This window comes from Diachasma alloeum, unplaced genomic scaffold (assembly GCF_001412515.2).
Source record: "Diachasma alloeum isolate Michigan unplaced genomic scaffold, Dall2.0 Dall_scaffold_00300, whole genome shotgun sequence".
Classification (NCBI taxonomy): Eukaryota; Metazoa; Arthropoda; class Insecta; order Hymenoptera; family Braconidae; genus Diachasma; species Diachasma alloeum.
The window spans coordinates 20,784-41,229 of record NW_021680439.1 but is presented as its reverse complement, the minus strand read 5'-3'; the positions used below and the strand labels follow the sequence as shown (position 1 = coordinate 41,229).

Here is a 20,446-nt window from a genome sequence, read left to right as displayed (position 1 = left end):
GGGGGGGGGGGGGGGGGGGGAAGTTGATATGGCAAAGGACATGAGGGGGTAGATTTTGATACGCCGGGGGAATAAACATGCTTGTTGCTCCAGCTATGATACGGCCAACATATGCGATGCATTGTCGTCGTGATGCCAATGGAAGTGAGGGGAGTGGATGAGGGGGGCAGAGCGTCTCAGGGACCCATAACATCGACCAGTGTATGTATACTCCATTTGTCCCTAAACATCTCCCTTGTTTCCTATCTGACGGATCTCATCGTGTTTGCACTATCGTGCGCTGTGCATTACAATGCAGATGGGGAGGGGGGGGGGCTGATCGATCTTAATTGAGACTGTTGGACAAATTATGGTAATTTAATTCGGGATTTTGGGAGGAGAAGTTGGAGATTGCTGAGTGATTATTGAGGTGGAATTCGGATTAGGGGATTTGGGGGTTTTNCGGGATTTTGGGAGGGGAAGTTGGAGATTGCTGAGTGATTATTGAGGTGGAATTCGGATTAGGGGATTTGGGGGTTTTTAGCAGGGAAGAAGATGGGGATCATTGTTTTTGAGAGAATTGATATTTCATTGAGGTTTAAGGATGTTCAACCTATCAAGTGGACAACTCAGTTGAAAAGAAAAATAAACTTGACTAGAGAAATCATTCATGTTACAAATTATTTTTCTCATCAAATTAGAAGTGTTATGGCGTACTTTTCTGGTCTCACAAACAATAATTAAAGAAAGTGTTCATAAATGATGGAGGACTTGTGGCTGCGGTGGTAACAGTCGAATTTTGGTCGAGCAACATCGCACACTTTGGCTAGTAGTGGGGTTGTGACTGTGAGATGAATGTTTGTGTGTGTTATACGTGTCCGTATGCTTCCAGCACGGAATTATCGTCACCGACTTTACCGACCTCGTCAGCTGTTGTGCGGTGTTGTCGCGTTGCTCGTCTCGTAATGGCGGTCAATTTTTTTTTTAGAGGAATTCGAAAATCCATCGAAGATATCACGCCTATATGGCCCGGTACATGGAGAAAAAAATACATCGTAATTTTGTGAGAATCCTTCCAAAAATTAGTGTGCTGTTCACCAACGCTGGGACATAACAGGGAGTCATCGGAGAATTCGCATGTGGCACACTAATTTTTACGGGAATCCCCCGAAAAAGTGGCCGGAGTCCCACCAAAAATTAGGGTGCCATTTATGAATTTTTCGACGACCCCATGTTATGTCCCGGCGTTGGGGGACAGCACACTAATTTTTGGGAGATTTTTTTCTCAGTGTACCCTACTTGTTCTCGCCGGCGATAGATTCTCCATAGCCTAAAGTAAATGGCTTTTTTTTTTAAATATCTTGAGTGTCTAACCTATGCAACATCAAAGTTCACGATACTTCCCTACACGGAATATTCAAGAAAAATTACGAAACATTTCACTGAAACGTTCAGTAAATTTTCGGGTCTGTCACCGAAAAAATACGAAAAAGTCACGTAATTTTTCTGGAAGTTGTAATATCTAACAGAAACTTCAAGACTTATTATGCCTCAGAACACGAAAATTCTTGGTTGTGTAAGAATTTTTACGAAAAGTTCCAGAAAAATTACGGAACGTGTTGTTAAAATCTCCCCCTCACGGTGACTCATGGCTAGCCGTGAGGTGTCGGACGGATCAGTAATTTTTACGGAACAGATCGTAGAATTTACGTGACGATTGACACTTTTTATTGAATTTGCTTCGCTCCCAGATTACGTTTCGAAACGTAATTTTTACGTCTTTTTTCCGGTAATTTTTATTGAATATTTCTCTCCGTGTAAGCGTAATGTCACAAGAAGTGATTTTCAGACATTAATATTGTCACTAGGATGCCCCAATGGAAGGATTGAGATTATTACTAACGTGTGACTCAAAAATGAACGTGACATGAGACAGTATCAAAATTATGATGAATAATGTGGGTTTTGGCTAAACATCCTTAATCGGTTCGAGGCTAGGTATGGAGTGCATCGCTCTGGCGGATCACTCGATTGAAGGATCGAGTTGTTTACTTGTTCGAGTATTGGTCGAAAACTGGTTAAGAGGTGACGATTGCTCGATCGTCGATCGATTAACGATTGACAGACAATCGACCAATAATGGCCGATCGACTAACGGTTTCTCGAAAACATCCATTTTTGTTTCCGATTGAAAGCTTTGTGTATTGTTCAAATTTAAGTTCTCGATGTTCTGTGACAGGGTAACTAAATATGGTCTAAGAAGTCCGCATACGCGATTTTTAGATTGTGTCCGTATACACTGAGAAAAAAATTGATTCCTTCCAAGAAAATGTTATTGGTGATATCTTTTTCATACTCTTAGTAGAAGAAAATATCTCTTTTGGAACGTATTTCTCCAGGCCAGTCATTTCCAGGTGCTCCGAAATCAGTTCCAAGCGTAAGAATTATGGTGATTTATAAGAATATTCTTCTGCATATGACCTCGAAGAAACTCCAATAATAATTATTAACATTTGGAATTATTCCAATTTTCTTTACCTGAGAAAATCGCCAATTTGTAAAATCCGGAAGATATCGGAGAACATTTTGTCAAGGTCATATGTAGCATAATAATCAGATTGTTCAACATCACTGTAATTTTTGAGGATAGACTTGGACTCTCTGAAAATGACTGTCCTGGAAAAATTCGTTCTGAAAAAATATTATCTTCTGACGAGAATATCAATCCTTGGCAGGAATAATTTTTTCTCTCAGTGTATATCAGTAGCGAAGTGGTAAATTGGTTTAAGTCGAATTATCTCTTAGTTGAGTTTTTGGAGAATATCTCCGAATCTAAAGGAGACAAAATTTTCGTAATAACCTTGTTTGAAATGTAGCTATATATCTATCAATTAAACGGTCGGTCTTACCGACAACCTCGAGCCCCATCGGGAACCTTCGGTTGAGCGGTCAGGGGATCGCGAAACCCCCGAAAAGTAGTTAAAATCTAGCTATTGAGAAGATCGCACGGGTATTAAACTGTAGCATTACGTACAGTATATCACCTCAGTTTTGATTCAATTCAGTGTTAAATTCAGTGACTCAACAAATTATTTGAAAAGACTATCAACAGTGCCAATACTACCAAGGAAATGTATTTATTTAATTAACGAAGTGGTTCGAGTCCACAATAAATTGAGTTATATTTTTTGATAAACAGTGACAAATAATTGAATTAATATCGATAACTTTCGGCAGGAAATTTGTTCAAAAATTTGGAAAATTAGCGGCATTCTGTTACTCCTTAAGGGTAAGACGGCGCATGGTAACGCAGATACAAAATCAGAAGAGGGAAGTGGGAAAGGCAAGGCAAACGAATGGGGAGCCTATAAAAACGTAATGGTAATAGGAAAGAAATATGAATAGAAAAAATAGTCTACCATACTGAATATTTATAAATATTTAGTCATAGTTGGAACTCAACCTCGACTAGACCCTGATCAAACCCTGGTCAGAGGGTTTCCAATTATACTTTGAGTAAATCGTGATTGACCCAGGTTAAACCCTGAGTAAATTTTGCTTGAATCACTCGAGACAGTTGGGGTGAAAAAATCTGAAGAGAAAAAGTAGGAGGGGAATAAAGGTTGACGACATGGGGCGCCTATAAAACCGTAACGGTACCAGAAAGGAAATATGAATTTAAAAAAATATATTTCAAGCATAAACATCTTTCGTAAAAGATGAGACTTAAAAATGGAATCCACCAATACTTGGAAAATATTCTGTAATCAAAAAATGAGTCGTGAAAGAAAAAAGAATAAATCTTGGAAAAAAAAAGATGAAATATCTCAGAAATCCGTCCATTTGAATTTCTCGGATAATTCTGAACTGCCCCGACATCTCTGGGGCTCGCTTCGACCTAGAGCCCCAACAGGTGCCCCATCGACAATTCAGAAACGCAGTGGCCACAAAAAATAACAACACTTGATAATATAAACTCCACAGCCTATTTATTATGAATGATCCTTAAACTATAATTCTTACATTGTGAAGTTCAAACTAAAAGAATGCTTTTTCTCAAAGGTTCTATCAATTAAAGATTACAGATTGAAATTTCGTAAATTTCGATTACCAAAAATATAATGCAATTTATTTTTTATCATTTCTTCAATGATCTCTCGAAATTCCTCGTATTCCTCACGTTCTGTACGTTTGACTACAAAATTCAATCATTTCACAATGGGTTCTGACGTCATCCAACTATCCACATTTGCCTTCCGAAATTTTGTTTTGTAGTTCTAAAAATACAAGAATATTAAGGCAATCTCACGATGAGTCAATTATCGTAATTTCCTCGAACTGAAATTTTCTAAAACTGGAATCATTGTCCTTCTTTCCAAATCAAATTTCCCTCGTGGTTCACAATGACGAATTATCGTGTCGCCCGAGTTATTTCATCAATAAATTTTAAATAATAATAATTACCACATTAAAAGAAAGAAGTATAATGAAAATCAGTCCCGACTGTCCTATAATCCTGCAGCTTTCCGAATAAAACCAACTAGTCATATTAAAATTGCTTAAATTTCAATGACCAGAAATGTAATGAATGCAATTTTTTTTTTTTCAATGATCTCGAGGTATTCCCCATATTCCTCACATTTTGCTACATTTAACTACAAAATCATTCACAATATATGCCAACGACATTCAACATTCACATTTGACTTCTGAAATGTTGTTTTGTAGCTTAAAAAATGCAAGAATATTAAGGCAATCACGATGATTCAATTACCGTAATTTCATCGTTAAGACCCGTGTGGATTATCTTTTGAACGTGATCTTGATCGTGTTTTTTATTGTGATAATCTGAAATGATCTCCAATTGCTATTCACTTTTACATAGCCCTGGAGTCTCCGAAAAATAATCCACCCGGGCCTTAAACTGAAATTTTCAAAAACTGAAATCATTATCCTTTTTTTCTAAATCAAATTCTCCTCGCAGCTCACAATGACAAATCATCGTATGTCATCACGAGTTATTTCATCAATGAATTTCAACTAATAATAATTACGACATTAAAAGGAAGAAATATAATGAAAACCAGTCTCGACTGTTCCCCAAATAATCCTTTAGTTTTCCAAATAAATTTAAAAAAGTTATATTAAAATTTCTTAAATTTTGATTACGAGAAACATAATGCAATTTGTGATTTTGGTTATTTTTTTAATTTTTTTAAATATTTTTCAGGTTTTGTTACGTTTGACTACACCATTTCACAATTTGTGCCAACGTCATCCAACATTCATATTTGACTTCTGAAATTTTCTTTTGTAGTTTTAAAAATGCAAGAATATTACGACAATCGCGCACGACGATTCAATTACCGTAATTTCCTCGTTAAACTAAAACTTTCATTGCTAAATTGAAATCATTGTCCTTTTCTGATAACTTCCTCGTTAAACTGAAATCATTATCCTTCTTTGCCAAATCAAATTCCCCTCGCGGTTCACAACGGCAAATCGTCATATGTCCCCACGAGATATTTTATCAATAAATTTCAAATAATAATAATTACCATATTAAAAGAAAGAAGTATAATGAAAACCAGTCTCGACTATTCCCCAAACAATTCTATAATTTTCGCAATAAATCCAAAAAAGGGGCAAATTTAAACCCCTATAATAGAAAATAACACAAGAAAAAAACCTAAAAGTTCGAAGTTAAACTCGAAAATAAAACATTGAGTTTCGCAAAGATAATCAACACAAGTATCTCGATAAAATCAAAAACAATAATACCATTATCGATTCCACTCTGCTCTCCCTACTCCTCTCCTGCGTCCCTTAATCACCTAAAATTACATCCCCCAAATTCTCTACCTGACATACATCCTCCCCACCAATAACAATCACAATAATACCGTGAATCATTGGATAATCAAATCACTAAAAACAAAAATTCACTCATGAATTCGATTGTCTGTGAATTTATTAGTGCGACGTCTTTTATTATCAAAAGATGAATGATCTGAATATGAGGGACATGGAGTCAATGATAAATGTTACTTGGGCATTGTGTACGTTGTTGTTGACGTATCCTTGTCAACATCCATCATTGCGTCAGTGATTTTATCATTGGATGGATGACTTTGTTGCTCTTGTGATTCTGTAAGTGTGGGATCTACCATTAGAGCGAAGACTTTCTCCTCTTTCATGTCTTTAGTGGCTGTTTTGAACTCCTCAACTTGATCTGAGAATGCCTGCCAGAAGGACTGGGCATCTGGGACTACGAAGAGGGCCTTGAACTTGTTGTAAATGTGCTCGGCCTTTTGTCTGATGACTTCTGATTTTTGTTTGAAAGAGAGCACTTGGTCTTCTGTGAATTTCCACTCTGCGACGTTTCCAATGTATCTTCGTAATCTCTTGACTGTTTCGACTACGTGGGGATGTTTCTTGAGCATCAGGGGCTCGATTGAGAGCCCCAGCATCTCCTCCATAGCCTCGAGGCATTCGTCAGTGTTCGCTCGGTCCAGCCCCAGGTTGGATTTTATCTGGGCGTCCAGTTGAAGGAGTTGATTCTCCATTCTCAGCCATTTGAGCTTGGACTTTTGTTCACTGGGGTTCTCTTCTTTGGGGGAGGCTTTCTTGTCCTCTTTCTTGTCGCTGTCCAGGCTGACACGTTTTTTGGGGATCGAGGGGATGGGGGGCGCCTCTAGGGAGTCGTCGACTTTGCTTCGGCCTCGGCCTCGAGCGAAGTTCTCCATGTCGAATTCGTCGGAGGAGGAGAAGTCCGCGAAACGCTTGGGCTTGATTTTTCGACCACTGCGACTTACTACTTCTTTACTGGAGTCCTCGATCAGGGAGTCGTTTGTCTCCGGTTTTGGCGTGTTGTCCGCTGTGTACCAACCCTTGGCACGACCTCGTTTCTTCTTGGGCTCGGGGGAATCTTGCTGTGGAGAGGAAGATGACATTATTAAGGATGTTTAGCCATTGTTGATAAATTGTCGGTAAATGTCCTTTTTTTCATGGTCAAGGAAAATTCTGTAATTTTTTCGACTGGCAGCAGAACATATAAAACTAACTTTTCTAACGTTAAAAAAAAATAATGGCAATAGTCTCGGCAGAAATGAATAAACTCATTTTTCCTTATGCACCGGGCTCTTAATAAAATTTACGTTCAAATTGATAATTCACCTACTTGAAGACTAAAAATAGAAATAAAAATAGACGGTAATGTGTAAAATCACTGAATCCAATGGCCGGAGAAAAATCTGGGGTACCCGAGCAAAAAGAGGAAACATTTGAATGATTCTATCCCATACAAGCGCATGTTAGCTCATGCATTTGGTATATTTTGTCTATTTCATTTCTAAATAATGAACCTGAATTGGTGGATTGAAATTTGTATCAAAGTGAAGGGAATATCTTCATCTCTCAGTTTAAAAAAATATCTCAACAATGAGGAATTTTCGAAACACTTATTAAGAGAGATTTTTCCTTTCACAGATTTTACAGAATAACTTCCATGAAATTTGTTAATGTATTCCTTTTTACCACTTTTCAATATGAATGACCTCAATCATCAATAATTTCACAAACAAATTACCAAGAAATCAGCAATTCTCCCGAAATTTGTAAAATAACCCAATAATAATCTCCATAACAAGTTTCAATCTCCATTCGTGAAATCATTCCAATTTCCCAAGTTTCATCGTCAAACGATTAATGTATGGAATAATCGCACAAGCCCATTAAACTCAAGACAAGCTTGTCGGCAGTTCCAATGACCTTTCCTCTCGGAAAAAACCTCAAGCGTGACATTCCACATCTTAAAAAAAATGTCACAACAATTTTTTTCCCACAGTCATAAACCCATACAATTTCCATTATCTCACCGAATTGATAGGTGTAGCTAATGATTTCCTTTTGAGCTGCTTCTTCTTGTCACCCTCGTCAATGACCAGTGGCCCTGTTTCCAGATCACTGTCGAGTCCAGCGCTCGGTGGTACCTCTGGCGTCGGTCTGGTCTCCTTCTCAGATGTCTCAACAACAGCTTCTGAGCGCCAAATCAATGGAAACAAAATAAACATTCATTTGTCATTCTTTCAAACGCACGAAAAAAATTTCTAGAAAAACCTCGTCGAAGTTCTATCATTTTTTTGCCGATTCTAAATGCTTAATAGGAAATATTTGCTGGAAAAAATGAATGGAACTTGATTTTTCTGTACAACTTTATCTAAATGAATTCCTCGATATGAAATATCAAAGTGTTTTCGACTCCATTTCTTTTCGTTTCAATTTAAAAAGTCAGACACAAAAACTTGGAGAATTTGAGCCGAAGAATTTTTGCAGGAAATATATCAATAGGATAAGTTATATAGAAAAATCAAATTCTACTGATTTGTTCAATAGAATATATGTGTATAAAAAAACTTGGACAATTTGACACGAAGAATTTCTATAGAAAATATATCAATAGAATAAGTTGTATAGAAAAATCTAAATTTACAGATTTTTTCAATAGAATATTTTCCATTGAACATTTCAAACGGTTTTATTTATTTTTGACTTTTGGTCAGTTTTCAATGAATATCTTGGAATCTAAGGCGGATGACAAAATTTTTGTGAATACATTTTTTATAGCGCAGGTTGAGAGCTACAAAAAAGGTTATCACGGAAATTTTGCCATCTCGCTTAGTTTTGCAGATATTTCTCGAAAACAGCTAAGAGCTACGTCAACTTGAATGGTTTTATTTGCAAGATTTTTCTACGAAATTATTTGTACGTGAAAATAAACACGTTCGTCTAATCCTTTTGTTTTCCTCATTTACTCCTAAAAACCTCATCACCTTTCTTTGGAGTCACTGTCTCTGGCTTTCCCTGTTCGTTATTGAGCTCTCGTTCCAACTGTTGAAGTCCCTCGTGAAATATCTTCCTCTTGAGGTGTTTACCATACTTCTCCTTATTTTCTTCGTAAAGAAACAACTCTTCAACCTTGCACACAGCTCTGGGAACCCACAATAATCCAAATATGCAGACAATAGACAATAACAAGGGAATAATCCAATGAAAAAAGCTATTTCATTCGTGAATAAAGACAAAATGGAGTACGTACGTTTCGCCAGTCCCATAAAAAAACACTTTGTATTTGGCATTTTTTGTGTTGGGGTCTGTCACACCCTCGACCTAAACAAAAAGAGGGGGAGAGGGGTCGAATTCAATTGTTCTCTTGATTCGTGTCAATCAAAAAATGACGTAGATCGTAAAAATTCATCGATTTTTCGCAAGTCAATGAATGAAAATACTCAAATTATTCGTCAGGAATTAAAGAAAGCATTTTGGCAATTTTTTTCAACTTCTTTGGGGCTTTTTGGGGTTTAGAGAGGCAGTAATTTGATATAAATTAATTTACTCACTCTTGCTGGCCAAGGCGGGTAACCTCGAACTTTGGCGAATACCTTATCCCCCGGCAAATATTTTTTAAGGAGTTTCATCTCACCTTCTCTCACGATTCAGTGGCTAAAATATTGCCGGTTGTTATCGATTATTCATGGAAGATCTGGGGGTGGATTTTTTAAAGTGTTTTGATTTGTTTGGGGAGAGGATAAATTGTTAATGAGTAAAAAAAGTACTTGGTTTGACGAGGCAATGCCAACCAATGCCACCATTTGCAGGCGAGAATAAACGTCGCTTGAGGTGTTGAAGGAGACGAGGAAAACACACGCGAGACGCGCTCGCGGCGTTGCTGGCGGTCCTCTTGCGGCATGAGAGGGAGGTTTGTTTGAAAGACGCGGGAAGGGGTCAGGTGATTTTTTGGCGCCATTATTTAAAAGGAAAAATATGACATCGCATGACTGTCGTATGACGAAAAAAAAAAATGATGGTCATTTTCACATCTCTAATGTCGACATCTCCTAATAAAACAAGGACCAAAATTTCTTTTCCCTTTGGAAAAAATGGTTTTCCTTTGTTTTCATTGACAAATCAACAATTTGATAATAAAGACCACGGAAACTCGTTACCTGAAACTAAGTTCATGCGAGAAAAGAAGTTTTGGTTGGACTATATTTCAATTTTCTTTTTAAAACATTATTAATATTAACAGGCATTATGTTCCAGGCACTAATGTATAGTTCTAAGTTTTGTTACTGTTTTTCGGCATAACACTCTGTTGATTACACATAATTCGTTTGCTATGTTTTATTTTTGAATCATATGTATATATGTTATGTGGTAACCCTGTCATTGGCCATTTGGCTGTTGGGTCTATTCGAACCAATAAAATAAAAAATAAAATGAAATAACAGAAAGAAAAAACAAAATTTTATGTTTAAAACAAGGAAGGATCTTAAAATACGCGTTAAGACTAGGGTATTTCAAAATTCATGTGAAAAATCATCTGAAATCTCACGTTTTCCTTCTCTTGACAGCTGTATAAATGGTATGAATGCATCAAAAGGTACAAATAATATGAAGAAGAGTTCACATTGGAGGAGAAATAAAATGATTTATGAGCTCCGTGAGACTGAAAAACGGATGTGAACAACAAGCTTCCGCATGAATTTTGAGATACCCGTCTTTTAAGAAGAAAATTGAAGTATACTTGTTCTATTAGGAGATGCCGATGTTGACAATAACATAGTATAGTTGATTGCTTTCTCCAAAACCCCATGACCTTCAGTTCTTGGTAATAATTATGGAGATGAATGGTTTTATCAACTCTAATAGAGAATATTATCTTCTCCATGTTGATAACAATTTAAACCCTTTGCGGATACCTTGGAGTGGTTTACCGCCTCAATTACTACATTCACCGTCCATTCTAAACGTAACATCAAAGTGTTACGCTTCAAAATCTTTACGATATCTCCTCCTGAAGCGATTAATATCTGCAGGCTAGGGATTTTGCGATTCAAGTCACCTTAAAATTTATTCAAACACTCGGAGAAATATAAAAAATTAAGACTGGAGGTTATTGATATTGATCGAAAGGGATGGATAATAATTCAATTACAGTTCCTAAATCACATTCGTTGAAATGCAATTTACGATATAATTTCGTTCAATCAATATTTATTAAATAAAATATATGATAATATTAATAATTTTAATAGTGATTGAAAACATTAGATTAAACCTTAGTACCTAAAAAAATCACGATGTATTTAAATTATCATTGAAATTATTAATGGACTTAAAAAAATGATGCAACCTTACAACTTTGTGCATGCCTTAGTGACAGTTAATACGGCGGCGAGTGCCTCCTTGGCCGTTGGTGTAATGTATTTAGCTGGAAGAATGAAGCCATGCTTGCCCTTGTCCCTCAGTTCAATGGTATATGCGTATTTGACCTTGAGGTAGGCCTTAGCCCAATCATCGGCACCACCTGCTGCTGCATACAAAGTAGTTGCACTATTGCCCACTGTATAGACACTGCCTGCACCACCAGCTGACTTCATCGCTGCTGCTGATTGCTGACCGAGTCTCTCCAGGTCTGCGTAATCTGGGGGTACACGACGGTCGTAGCCCCATGGGTAGAGGATGTACTGGCCGTAGCTGTGGAATGTTAAATATGCCTGGAAGGAGAAAATTTTGAAATTATGATAATTTCCCCAATTCTGATTTCGATCAGAGGGCAGTATTCTGGGTCACGTGATACCTTCACATCAATTTTATTTTGATTATTTTTCCCAATCGGATTTCGAGCAATCAGAGCGCAGTATTTGAGGCTATCCGACAGTTTTATTTCGAATATTTCCTCCAAGCTTTTGAATATTTCGCAGTAGTTCTTCATTTTTTTACTTAAATATTTCGCGTATTTCCCCCAAGCTCCCCTGCAAACAAACCATCGTGCCAAATTTTGTAGAAAAATTCCTCGCGCAAGCGCTTGGGATTTTTTAACCTGCAAAACTTGACACCTTTATTTGCAACGAAGCTATCCGGAAATACCCGGTAATTTTGAAGCTCTTGGGGTATTACTGATTATTTTTGGTAATCGGATCTGGCCTTCCCTGGGCCAATCAGAGTTCAGTATTCAATAACATGAAGTACTTTCCCATTAAAATTACAGCGGTTATTTCCCCCTAGCTTTTGATAATTTCCCTCTAGCTCTGCAATTGTTTCTCTAACCAAATAACTGTCAAATGTTATGCTGTGGAGTGAAAGAAAGTCATGAAAAAAGTCAAAATGAGTCGGTTTGGGAAGGATCTGATTACCAAAAATAATCCGTCGAATACAACTCGATCTCCAAAATTAGTCGAACATTTCCCTCATGTGTTCCTACGTATCAACGATCGGGATAAGTTTTGCACAAAAATTTTAATCTGCAAAACTTCTCCCTCTCGTTGCTACGCAACAAAACAATCGAGAAATATCCGATAATTTTGGAGGTCTCATGGTATTACTATCGATTACTTCCCTAACTGAATTGCCAGCCAATAAAAATGCAGTATTTGAGGTTTTGCAGTGGAGTGGGGGTAGGATTGTTTCGATAATTTTTCTGTAATTCCCAGTTCGTCGCATGGTGACCAGAACGCTAAAGCCTAAATAACACGGTGGGGAATCCCCGCGAAGGTGACCAATCGCAGCGTCGCATTTAGTGACCAGACTAGTGTTAAAATTCATTTATTCATGATCTATTGCGAATAAAGTGAACGGATGCTTCATTTTATTCTTTGGAGTGTAAAAACAGGAAAAAACGAAGTTGCTCGTGGTTACACGGGGCAAAATCGATTGGGTGCGTGATTTTCTCTAACAAAAACTTTTAAATTTCACCGACGTACCCCCTTAAAGGATGTTTTATAACCCGACGGCCTGGCGCAGTGGGTATTAACTTCATTTTTACAGCTATTTATCCGTAAAATTTTCCCAAAAAATGACGACAAAACTTATTCCAATATTTACTGCTTTTAATCCGCAAATTATTGGAAATTTTTATGGAAAATTTCTGGAATACTTGAACGATAATTCCAATACTATTCGCTGTAAATTTACCCTCACTGTGTCGATAAAACATCGGTAAATTATCGAAAAATTAGTAGATGAAATACTCTACAATTTATTGGGGTATGGGATAGTTTTGTTACCTGGCTTAAAGTGTTGATCATCATCGCCATATATTCAATTGAGTCGAAGCGATGTAAAATAACAATAAAAAGAAAAAGAGTTTTATTGGAAAACCATACATAATTTTTCTGGATTGCACCCACCTTAAAATCAGCAGCACTAGCATCAAAAAAGTTTTTAATCGCAGCCGTTTCGGGCTCCGAGAATGGCCCAGTCCCAGCGAAAATTTCTCTACACGGCTGTTTACTCGTTCCCAATCCACCCCATCTGTATCCAAAATTTCTATTCAAATCGACACCGATGCAGACACCACCTTTTTCCGGACTACTTCTGTTCTTTCTCCAAAGTCTATCACCACGGAACGTGTACTCGTATCCATCGGGATTGACGACAGGTAGAACATAGTAATCAGCTTTTAGCTCGTCACTGTTTTCCACCAGGTAATTTATTATGTACGTGACGGAGGCAGGTGAAATCCATTCACGTGCGTGTATGCCACCGTCGATCCAAATTGCCGGGGCATTTGGCTCGCCTCTCGATATGCGGAGGACCTGGTGGGAAAGGTGAATTATTTTGGAGTTACATTATTTGTCGGGTGAGGCTGGGGGCGGAGGGAGACGATACCTTCAGGGGTCTGCCCTCCACGGAATTGCCGATTGACATGACAGAACAGATTTCGGGGTACGTTTCTGATAGATAATCGAGGTAACCGTGGATGTCCTCTAGGTGGTGATAGCTCGTCCACTCCATTCGATGACCTTTAGGTGTGTTAGAGAATTTTATTTCTTCAGTTTTTGGGGGGAATTCAACCAGGAAAATGCTCAGTGAACGCTCCACCCGTGGAATTTTAAGGAGAAAATATTTTTATTGAGGAAGTGTACGGAGTTCTCTGTTGCGAATGGAAATGCGACTTAAAAAATCATGGATTGTTTATCGTCATATAGGGGAGGTTGGGGTAAAACGGATACTTTTGACTTTTTTAAAAATGTTAATGGGAGGTTGAAATGTTGATAAAATTTAATAATTTTGTTTTCAATACAAAGGAGAACTCTTTCCCTTTGTGACGAGCCTAAACCGAGCTCAATTGATAAATTTGTTTCTGAGTTACGAATAATTTTAAAAAAGTCTAAAGTGTTCGTCATACCCCATCCTCCCCTATTTCTGAAGACAATTAGATGTGGAATTGCATCTTTTTTCAAATCACTGATTTAATTTTCATTTGATTGTCGTTTAAATTTTATTTTCACATAGATCCAATAGCGTAAAGCCAATTATAGGATCATATTTATATTGACATAACGTTGAACAATGAAGTAGACTACTATCTTAGAAAAAAAAAACTCAAAAAATTACCAAGATGATTTTATGAGGATATGTCGAGCTTTACATTACATTACAGAAAACGTTCTTTGTAGACGAGAAAATTGGCTATAAAAAAGACCCTGTAAAGTTTTTTTTCATTATTGAAACATTCTGAACAGATTTTTTAAAAATGATTTTCAAAATTAATAGATGTGAAAAAATAGGAAAAGAGCTTTCCTGTAGTAAATAAAATCTCGTATAAAAGTAATCCAATATAAATAAAAAAAATAATCCAATGATTTCCCTTAGAATCACTCAGGACCGAGATAATTCTCGTAGTAAAAATTTAGACCAGAGAAAACTTTAAAAAATTGATTTATGCACACAGAAAAACCTAAAAGAATTTACGCTTAATGCCAATATGATGTCTGGGGGCTTTTTTCCGTTATGACGATTGGAATTTTTTCTTCGAAAAGGCGTATTTTGCGATAAAAACGTAAATTACGCCGAAACAAAGTGTATTTTACGTTAGTAAAAATAGTATAGTATAGTATTTTTATAGTATTTTTTAGTTTTTTTTTAGTATAGTATTTTTTGGCAGGGAAAAATATTATAGCTATATCCATAAATTAAATTTGCTGTTTAATTATTAAGTAGTCAATTCTACTTAATATCACCCTTAAATTGTAATTATTGAAGTAATCATAAATTTAAATATTCTATTAATATTTATTAATCAGTAATTTAGCCAAGAAGATTGATGATTATTTGGATAATCGAATTTAGTATTATTTGGTTAATACAAAATTTACAGTTCCATATTATCAAATATTTAATTCATCACCAATTGGAAATTTAGATTATGAATTATTTCACTATTTTTCAATTTCGATTAGTATATTTACACCTTAATCAATGTAAGGCCCGGTCGCACCAGCTCCGACTAACGAAAAATAAGAAAAAAAGTAAATTTGGATGTTCGATGGATTATTTTATCCGGGAGAGTATCTCAAATTTATCCCAGGAACAAAAAAATAAAATTTAAACCCAAAATTATTCTTCGGATCAAATATTGAAAAATTATGACCCCTACGATATAATTGACCCCGAGGAGGAATTTTACCCTGGGGTTTATTTGAATAACAGGGCTTGGTGCAACCGGGCTTAAGTTGGAAATTTTTCTAATATTGAAGAATCGGAAGATTGATGGCCATCCCGATTTTTCAGGCTGTTGCGATGGGCATTTTTATTCATCTGGAGTTGACTGAATTTATATAGAGCATTTTCCTGGCTGTAGGAAATTAACCATTGACTAGCGTTTTTTTTCGATTTTAATGAAGCACCTGAGAAGCTCACCCCTGAAATGCCACGGAGTTTTTCCACCACCTTTTCTAGATACAGAGTAACCAACGGGACTAACCATTGATGGAGGTACATTTGATATACGTCGCAACTTGAATGTCTTCCACCATGTGTAACGAGCTAAAAAATAACTTTTGGTTTCCATTTCTTTACAATCAAACTAAATCTTTCTTTTTCTGAATTTGTGTTTCTGGAGATCTTCTCAAACAATTGCAAGAACAATTCAAAGATTATGATAATTGATGTTATTCTTCAATTCTTCAAAATTTCACGTATGAAAAAATTCAATAGAAAAGCGACACTGTTAAGAAAATGTTGTTGAATTTTCCGGACAAAGACCTTGAATTCGATTTAAGGGGAAAAAGTCAATGGAATTTCATGCTTGTCTGAAAATTCAAGTAAAGTTCCAATTTAATAGTGGTAGGAAGGAGAAACTCCTTAATTTATATGAATTTGCAAGTGAAAATCAATGTTGACCGCCAAATTCCCTTGAATTTCCAGGGAATTCCCTTACAGTTCTTGGAATTCCAGGAATTCTCTGAGGAATTCCGTAAAAATTCAGAGGAATATGGAATTCATGGAGAGAATAATAATAATTTTCACGAAATTCATTGCAATAAAAATACACAAAAAAATAATTTTCTTACAATAGGCCATCGCCCGAGGGCCTTCCGCCAGTTCAAGGCGAGGTTTCTCTGAATTTTCCAGATTTTTCATTAATTTTCCGTGGAATAATTAAATTGAAATTGACAGTTTCCACGGATTTTTCCATGAAATTATGAATTTCTAATTCCTTGAAAATTTAGTGGACATGTTACTTGTTAGAAATTTTCAAGAATCTTGCCGGAAATTTCAATGAAAATTTTTTAACAGTGTAAGGTATTCACAGGAAAATCCTATCGATTTTCCGCAAGACTCTTTGGACGTCTAGTTGAATTCTACATCATTAAATTTTAGATAATTTTTTGATTATCAGTGTAGAAATCGTCGCGGATTGAACAACGAATTCGAGTAGACGGGAGGCCGCCGGCTGTTGAGGATCTACCGCGCGATATGGGCGCCGAACTTGAGGGGTTAAAATCGGATTTTTTTTCCCTCCAATGTCTGTCAAAAAAATGGCGCGCAATAACTGGAAAATTTTCAAGAAAAAACGGCGAAGAAACAATGAGAATAGTCCATAAAATTTCAATAGAATTCTTCTAGAGTGTACGGAGAGAAAAATTCAATAAGAATTACCAGAAAAAAACGTAAAAATAGAAATAACTCACCAGCTTCATAAAAATTGTTGAACGTTCAAGAATTTTTTATTTTGAAGGCATAATAAGTCGAGAAGTTTCTGTAAGATTTTACTTCTTCGGGAAAAATTACGTGACAATTTCGTACATTGTTCGGCGATGAATCTCAAAATTCACGGAACGTTTCAGATTTCTTCTCTTCCATTCCTATAAAAATTGCCGGAAAACGATTCCCCATTGCGGATTACGTGAATTGTTCCGTAATTTTTACTGAATATTTCTCTCCGTGTGTCCATAAAACTCCAAATTAAAAGTGATTTTTCAACTTAATTTTTCATACGTGTTCCTCCTAATTTGGAATTCAAAAGTTCTCCATAAATCTGAATAATCAATAGAAATGATTGGAATTAGCATAGAGCGAGAAAAGTGAAAGATCACGTTCAGAATGTAGACGATTCATGTAGTGTATAACTGTTATGTTAATCAGTATTGTCGATCGAGCGTTGAAACTGGGTTAACCCAGTCGAATCCAATTCCAAGGTTGATAACCCCGATACAAATCATCTTTAGGTCTTATCACTCAGACTACCCCGCTAAAAACCTCGTGCCCAAAGCTATTACAATATTTCCTCTTTTCATCGGACAACAGCATTTGCGAGGAAAATTTTTGAATTCGAACCTTTACGGCCAGCCAGCTCTTCCAGCGCTTCCTCGTCTATGGGATTCTCTTGGTCGATGGCTTGCTGCAGATCTGGTATAATTACGTCGTACTTAACTTCTCGCTCACGCAGGAAGCGTGAGACACGGGGTATCATGTCAGGGCGGACGAGGACGTCGACCGCAGAGTCATTACCAGTCCATTTCGATACCTCTGTAATTGTAATGAAACAAAGGACAATGAGAAATATTGACAATTGGAAAAGATTTCAATACGTTCCATTTTGCCTGACCCTCCCCTATTATTTATTATTCATCCACTGTTTTTTGATACATGATATCTTTTCCACAGGGGGAAATCCCGATAATACAAATGTATATAGAAAAAAAAGAAAAGAGAAAAGAAAAAAATATATAGATATAGAAAAAAACTAATTGCCGATTTTATTGCTTACATTACGTATTTTTTTTTTAAATTATGAGATGAAGTTTTTCAATGAGAAGGTTGCTTTCCCGTGATTTCCACTAACAGATCATTTGCGCTTCTATCTAATTGCTCATTTTATTGCTTATACTATGCAAAAAAAATTTTTTAAAGTGAAAATAAGAGTGAACAGGATCAACCTATTTATTGTCAAAATAGGATTTCGCATGATTTTTTTTAAATGACTGAATATGCAAATGTATAAGTCCGGGGGACAACATATCTAATAACGTCTAGTTTCTTGAAGATAGTGTTTATCGTTAGATTTTATCGATAGTGAGTGATTTCAAAAGGAATCATGAAATCACCTTTTTTGTAATAAATGGAACTCATTAAATGAATTTTCATAGTAATAAATTATTTAAAGAGAGAAGTTTTCGATGAGATGATGGTTTTCTGAGATTTTCGCGAATAATTGTTTATTTTATTTTTCATGTAATAACATGAGCAAAAGGGAAAAAATTAAACAAATAATTGGTCGGGGAATTCTCAGAAGAAGGCCTTCTGAAATTAAACAAAAATGAAATTTCAAAAAAAATGAAAATTAGAGTGAAGAGAATCAATTTATTAGTTATCAAAGTGGGATTTGGCATAATTTTTCTCTGATTTTATTCTCCATGTGATTATTAAACTTGGTACTTGTACGCTTCAGACCATTATTTTATATAATTTCCAAGCAAAATTAGCAGTATCTAAAAATATAATAAATTTCTATCAAATTCAACTACCGCTAAAATTTCAAGGAGTTTCGTCATTGAAAATTCAGAATTTCGTGGAAAAATCCAAGAGAACTGTAAATTTCAGTTCCATTTTCCCCTGAAAATAAATAGAAAAACCGAAAATTCCGGTAAATATATTCTTGATTTTTCAGGACAGTCACTCTGAATGCGATTGAGGGGGGGAAAAATGATGAAATTTCAGATTTCACTGAAAATTCAATGTAATTTGGCACTAAATATTCATATTGGATTGGAAATTCAAATAAATTAAGGCATTCTTCTCCGTATGGTGTTTAAAATTCCGACATTTTACAAAATTTTCAGTGAAACTTGAAATTTCATGATTTTTTCCGCTAAATCGCATTCAGTGTCACTGTCCTGAAAATTAGTAGTGAAATTTCATGAAATTTCATTTTTTTTCTAACAGTGTACTTCACGGAGAAAAAAATTTCAGAAAAATTACTGTGCCAGCACGCTAAAATGGGTTTGTTTGGGCGGACCCGGAAAAATTACCACGCCAGCAGCGGAAAATTTGCTGTAGAGTACAAGAATTTTTCACGATAAATCCGAGAAAAATACCTGTAGCGTTCGGCAGAAATCCTGGTGCTGGTTCGCTAATTTTTCCAGGTCCGTCCAAATGAACCTATTTTACCGTGCTACCACAGTAATTTTTCTGGAATTGTTTTCTCCGTGTGGAATTTTCAGCACCGAATGATGCTAAATTTTTCTAATTTCTATTAATTTCCATAGAATAATTAAAAACTCGAATTGTCCATCGACTTTTCCATCCAATTGTGAATTTAAAATAGCAAAATCCTAGTATTTGCCTGAAATTCCAACCAAAAATTCTCGACACTATACCTCCAGTTTCCTGCAAATAATTAACAAAATCCGCTTGCTCCCCTTCGGCATTGACCCTCCAGAGTTGCGAGCCCTCATAAGTGACCTTCTCCTCGGGTATCTCAACAGCCTTAACAATCACCGCATCAACAGGTTCCACCTCGGTTTCAATCCTGAGATCGTGCAACTGTCTCGCCTCCTCCGACACATTCAATCCTGTCCGTTTCTCCTTGGAGTGGGACAAATCTAGTGATAACGAATTACCGACAAAAACCACCAGAATTGCCGCGAAAGCGATCACCCACCGGTTTAGTCCGGTCATCCTCGCTATTCACCTCGGCCGAACGTGTACACTGACCTTACGAGCTACTCGTCTCACCGTTTTATAAACATTCAGCCGATGGTTAACGGTATCTTCACCGTGAGCAAAACATCAAATACCCCACCCTGGTGTCACGTGCGAATGGGAATCCTGAATTTGTACCGGCTTTTTTCCAATATTCTGCCGATGGGTCGGCGGGTTCCGTTGGTTTTCTTAGGTCGTCGACAATAAAAGCCGAAGGGGGAAGACATTGCCTTTGCTTTAAGAACATTTAAAAATGTCTTTAATGGGTGGAGGATAATTGGTGTAACGTGGCTTCTGTATGATAAACGGTACCGAGGTAATTGCAACACTAAAATGGAGACAATGGGGTTTAAAAGGTCATCAGAAAATTGTGAAAAAATTGCCGGGGAAGCTCTAATCTCGATGTACCAGTAACAGTTTTGTGATATTGTGCAATAAGTTTGGAATAATTGCAGTGCAATTTTAACATTCCGTT

General features: G+C 36.4%; 2 protein-coding genes across 4 annotated transcripts; both read right to left on the bottom strand.

Moving 5' to 3' along the window:
- Nucleotides 1-3,951: 3,951 nt before the first annotated feature.
- Nucleotides 3,952-9,685, bottom strand: LOC107039440 (PC4 and SFRS1-interacting protein). Of its 3 annotated transcripts, XM_015259044.2 has the most exons (6): nucleotides 9,594-9,685; nucleotides 9,378-9,480; nucleotides 9,077-9,147; nucleotides 8,811-8,968; nucleotides 7,857-8,017; nucleotides 3,952-6,911 (listed from the first exon to the last, which is right to left on the bottom strand). In XM_015259044.2, the coding sequence occupies exons 2-6, from the start codon at nucleotides 9,453-9,455 to the stop codon at nucleotides 6,024-6,026; spliced, it is 1,356 nt and encodes a 451-aa protein (XP_015114530.1). In that variant the 5' UTR covers nucleotides 9,456-9,480; nucleotides 9,594-9,685; the 3' UTR covers nucleotides 3,952-6,023. The 3 variants fall into 3 exon arrangements, with proteins under 3 accessions (XP_015114530.1, XP_015114529.1, XP_015114531.1); XM_015259043.2 differs by having other exon boundaries at nucleotides 9,378-9,651; XM_015259045.2 differs by having other exon boundaries at nucleotides 7,857-8,014; nucleotides 9,378-9,651.
- Nucleotides 9,686-11,162: 1,477 nt separating this feature from the next.
- Nucleotides 11,163-19,947, bottom strand: LOC107039462 (carboxypeptidase B). Its single transcript, XM_015259077.1, has 5 exons — nucleotides 19,647-19,947; nucleotides 17,605-17,796; nucleotides 13,651-13,784; nucleotides 13,170-13,577; nucleotides 11,163-11,537 (listed from the first exon to the last, which is right to left on the bottom strand). The coding sequence occupies exons 1-5, from the start codon at nucleotides 19,945-19,947 to the stop codon at nucleotides 11,175-11,177; spliced, it is 1,398 nt and encodes a 465-aa protein (XP_015114563.1). The 3' UTR covers nucleotides 11,163-11,174.
- Between the last annotated feature and the right edge of the window lie 499 nt (nucleotides 19,948-20,446).

Bases quoted from the DNA above. Each gene is read 5' to 3' on its own strand.
- LOC107039462 (XM_015259077.1), bottom strand. From the start codon at position 19,947: ATGACCGGACTAAACCGGTGGGTGATCGCTTTCGCGGCAATTCTGGTG. The intron at 13,785-17,604 runs GTTCGAATTCAA...ACACACCTAAAG, and splicing joins AGAGCTGGCTGGCCGTAAAG to GTCATCGAATGGAGTGGACG. The intron at 13,578-13,650 runs GTATCGTCTCCC...CTTTCCCACCAG, and splicing joins TGGAGGGCAGACCCCTGAAG to GTCCTCCGCATATCGAGAGG.
- LOC107039440 (XM_015259044.2), bottom strand. From the start codon at position 9,455: ATGAAACTCCTTAAAAAATATTTGCCGGGGGATAAGGTATTCGCCAAA. The intron at 9,148-9,377 runs GTGAGTAAATTA...CTTTTTGTTTAG, and splicing joins ACCCGCCTTGGCCAGCAAGA to GTCGAGGGTGTGACAGACCC. The intron at 8,018-8,810 runs GTGATGAGGTTT...TTTGGCGCTCAG, and splicing joins GACAGTGACTCCAAAGAAAG to AAGCTGTTGTTGAGACATCT.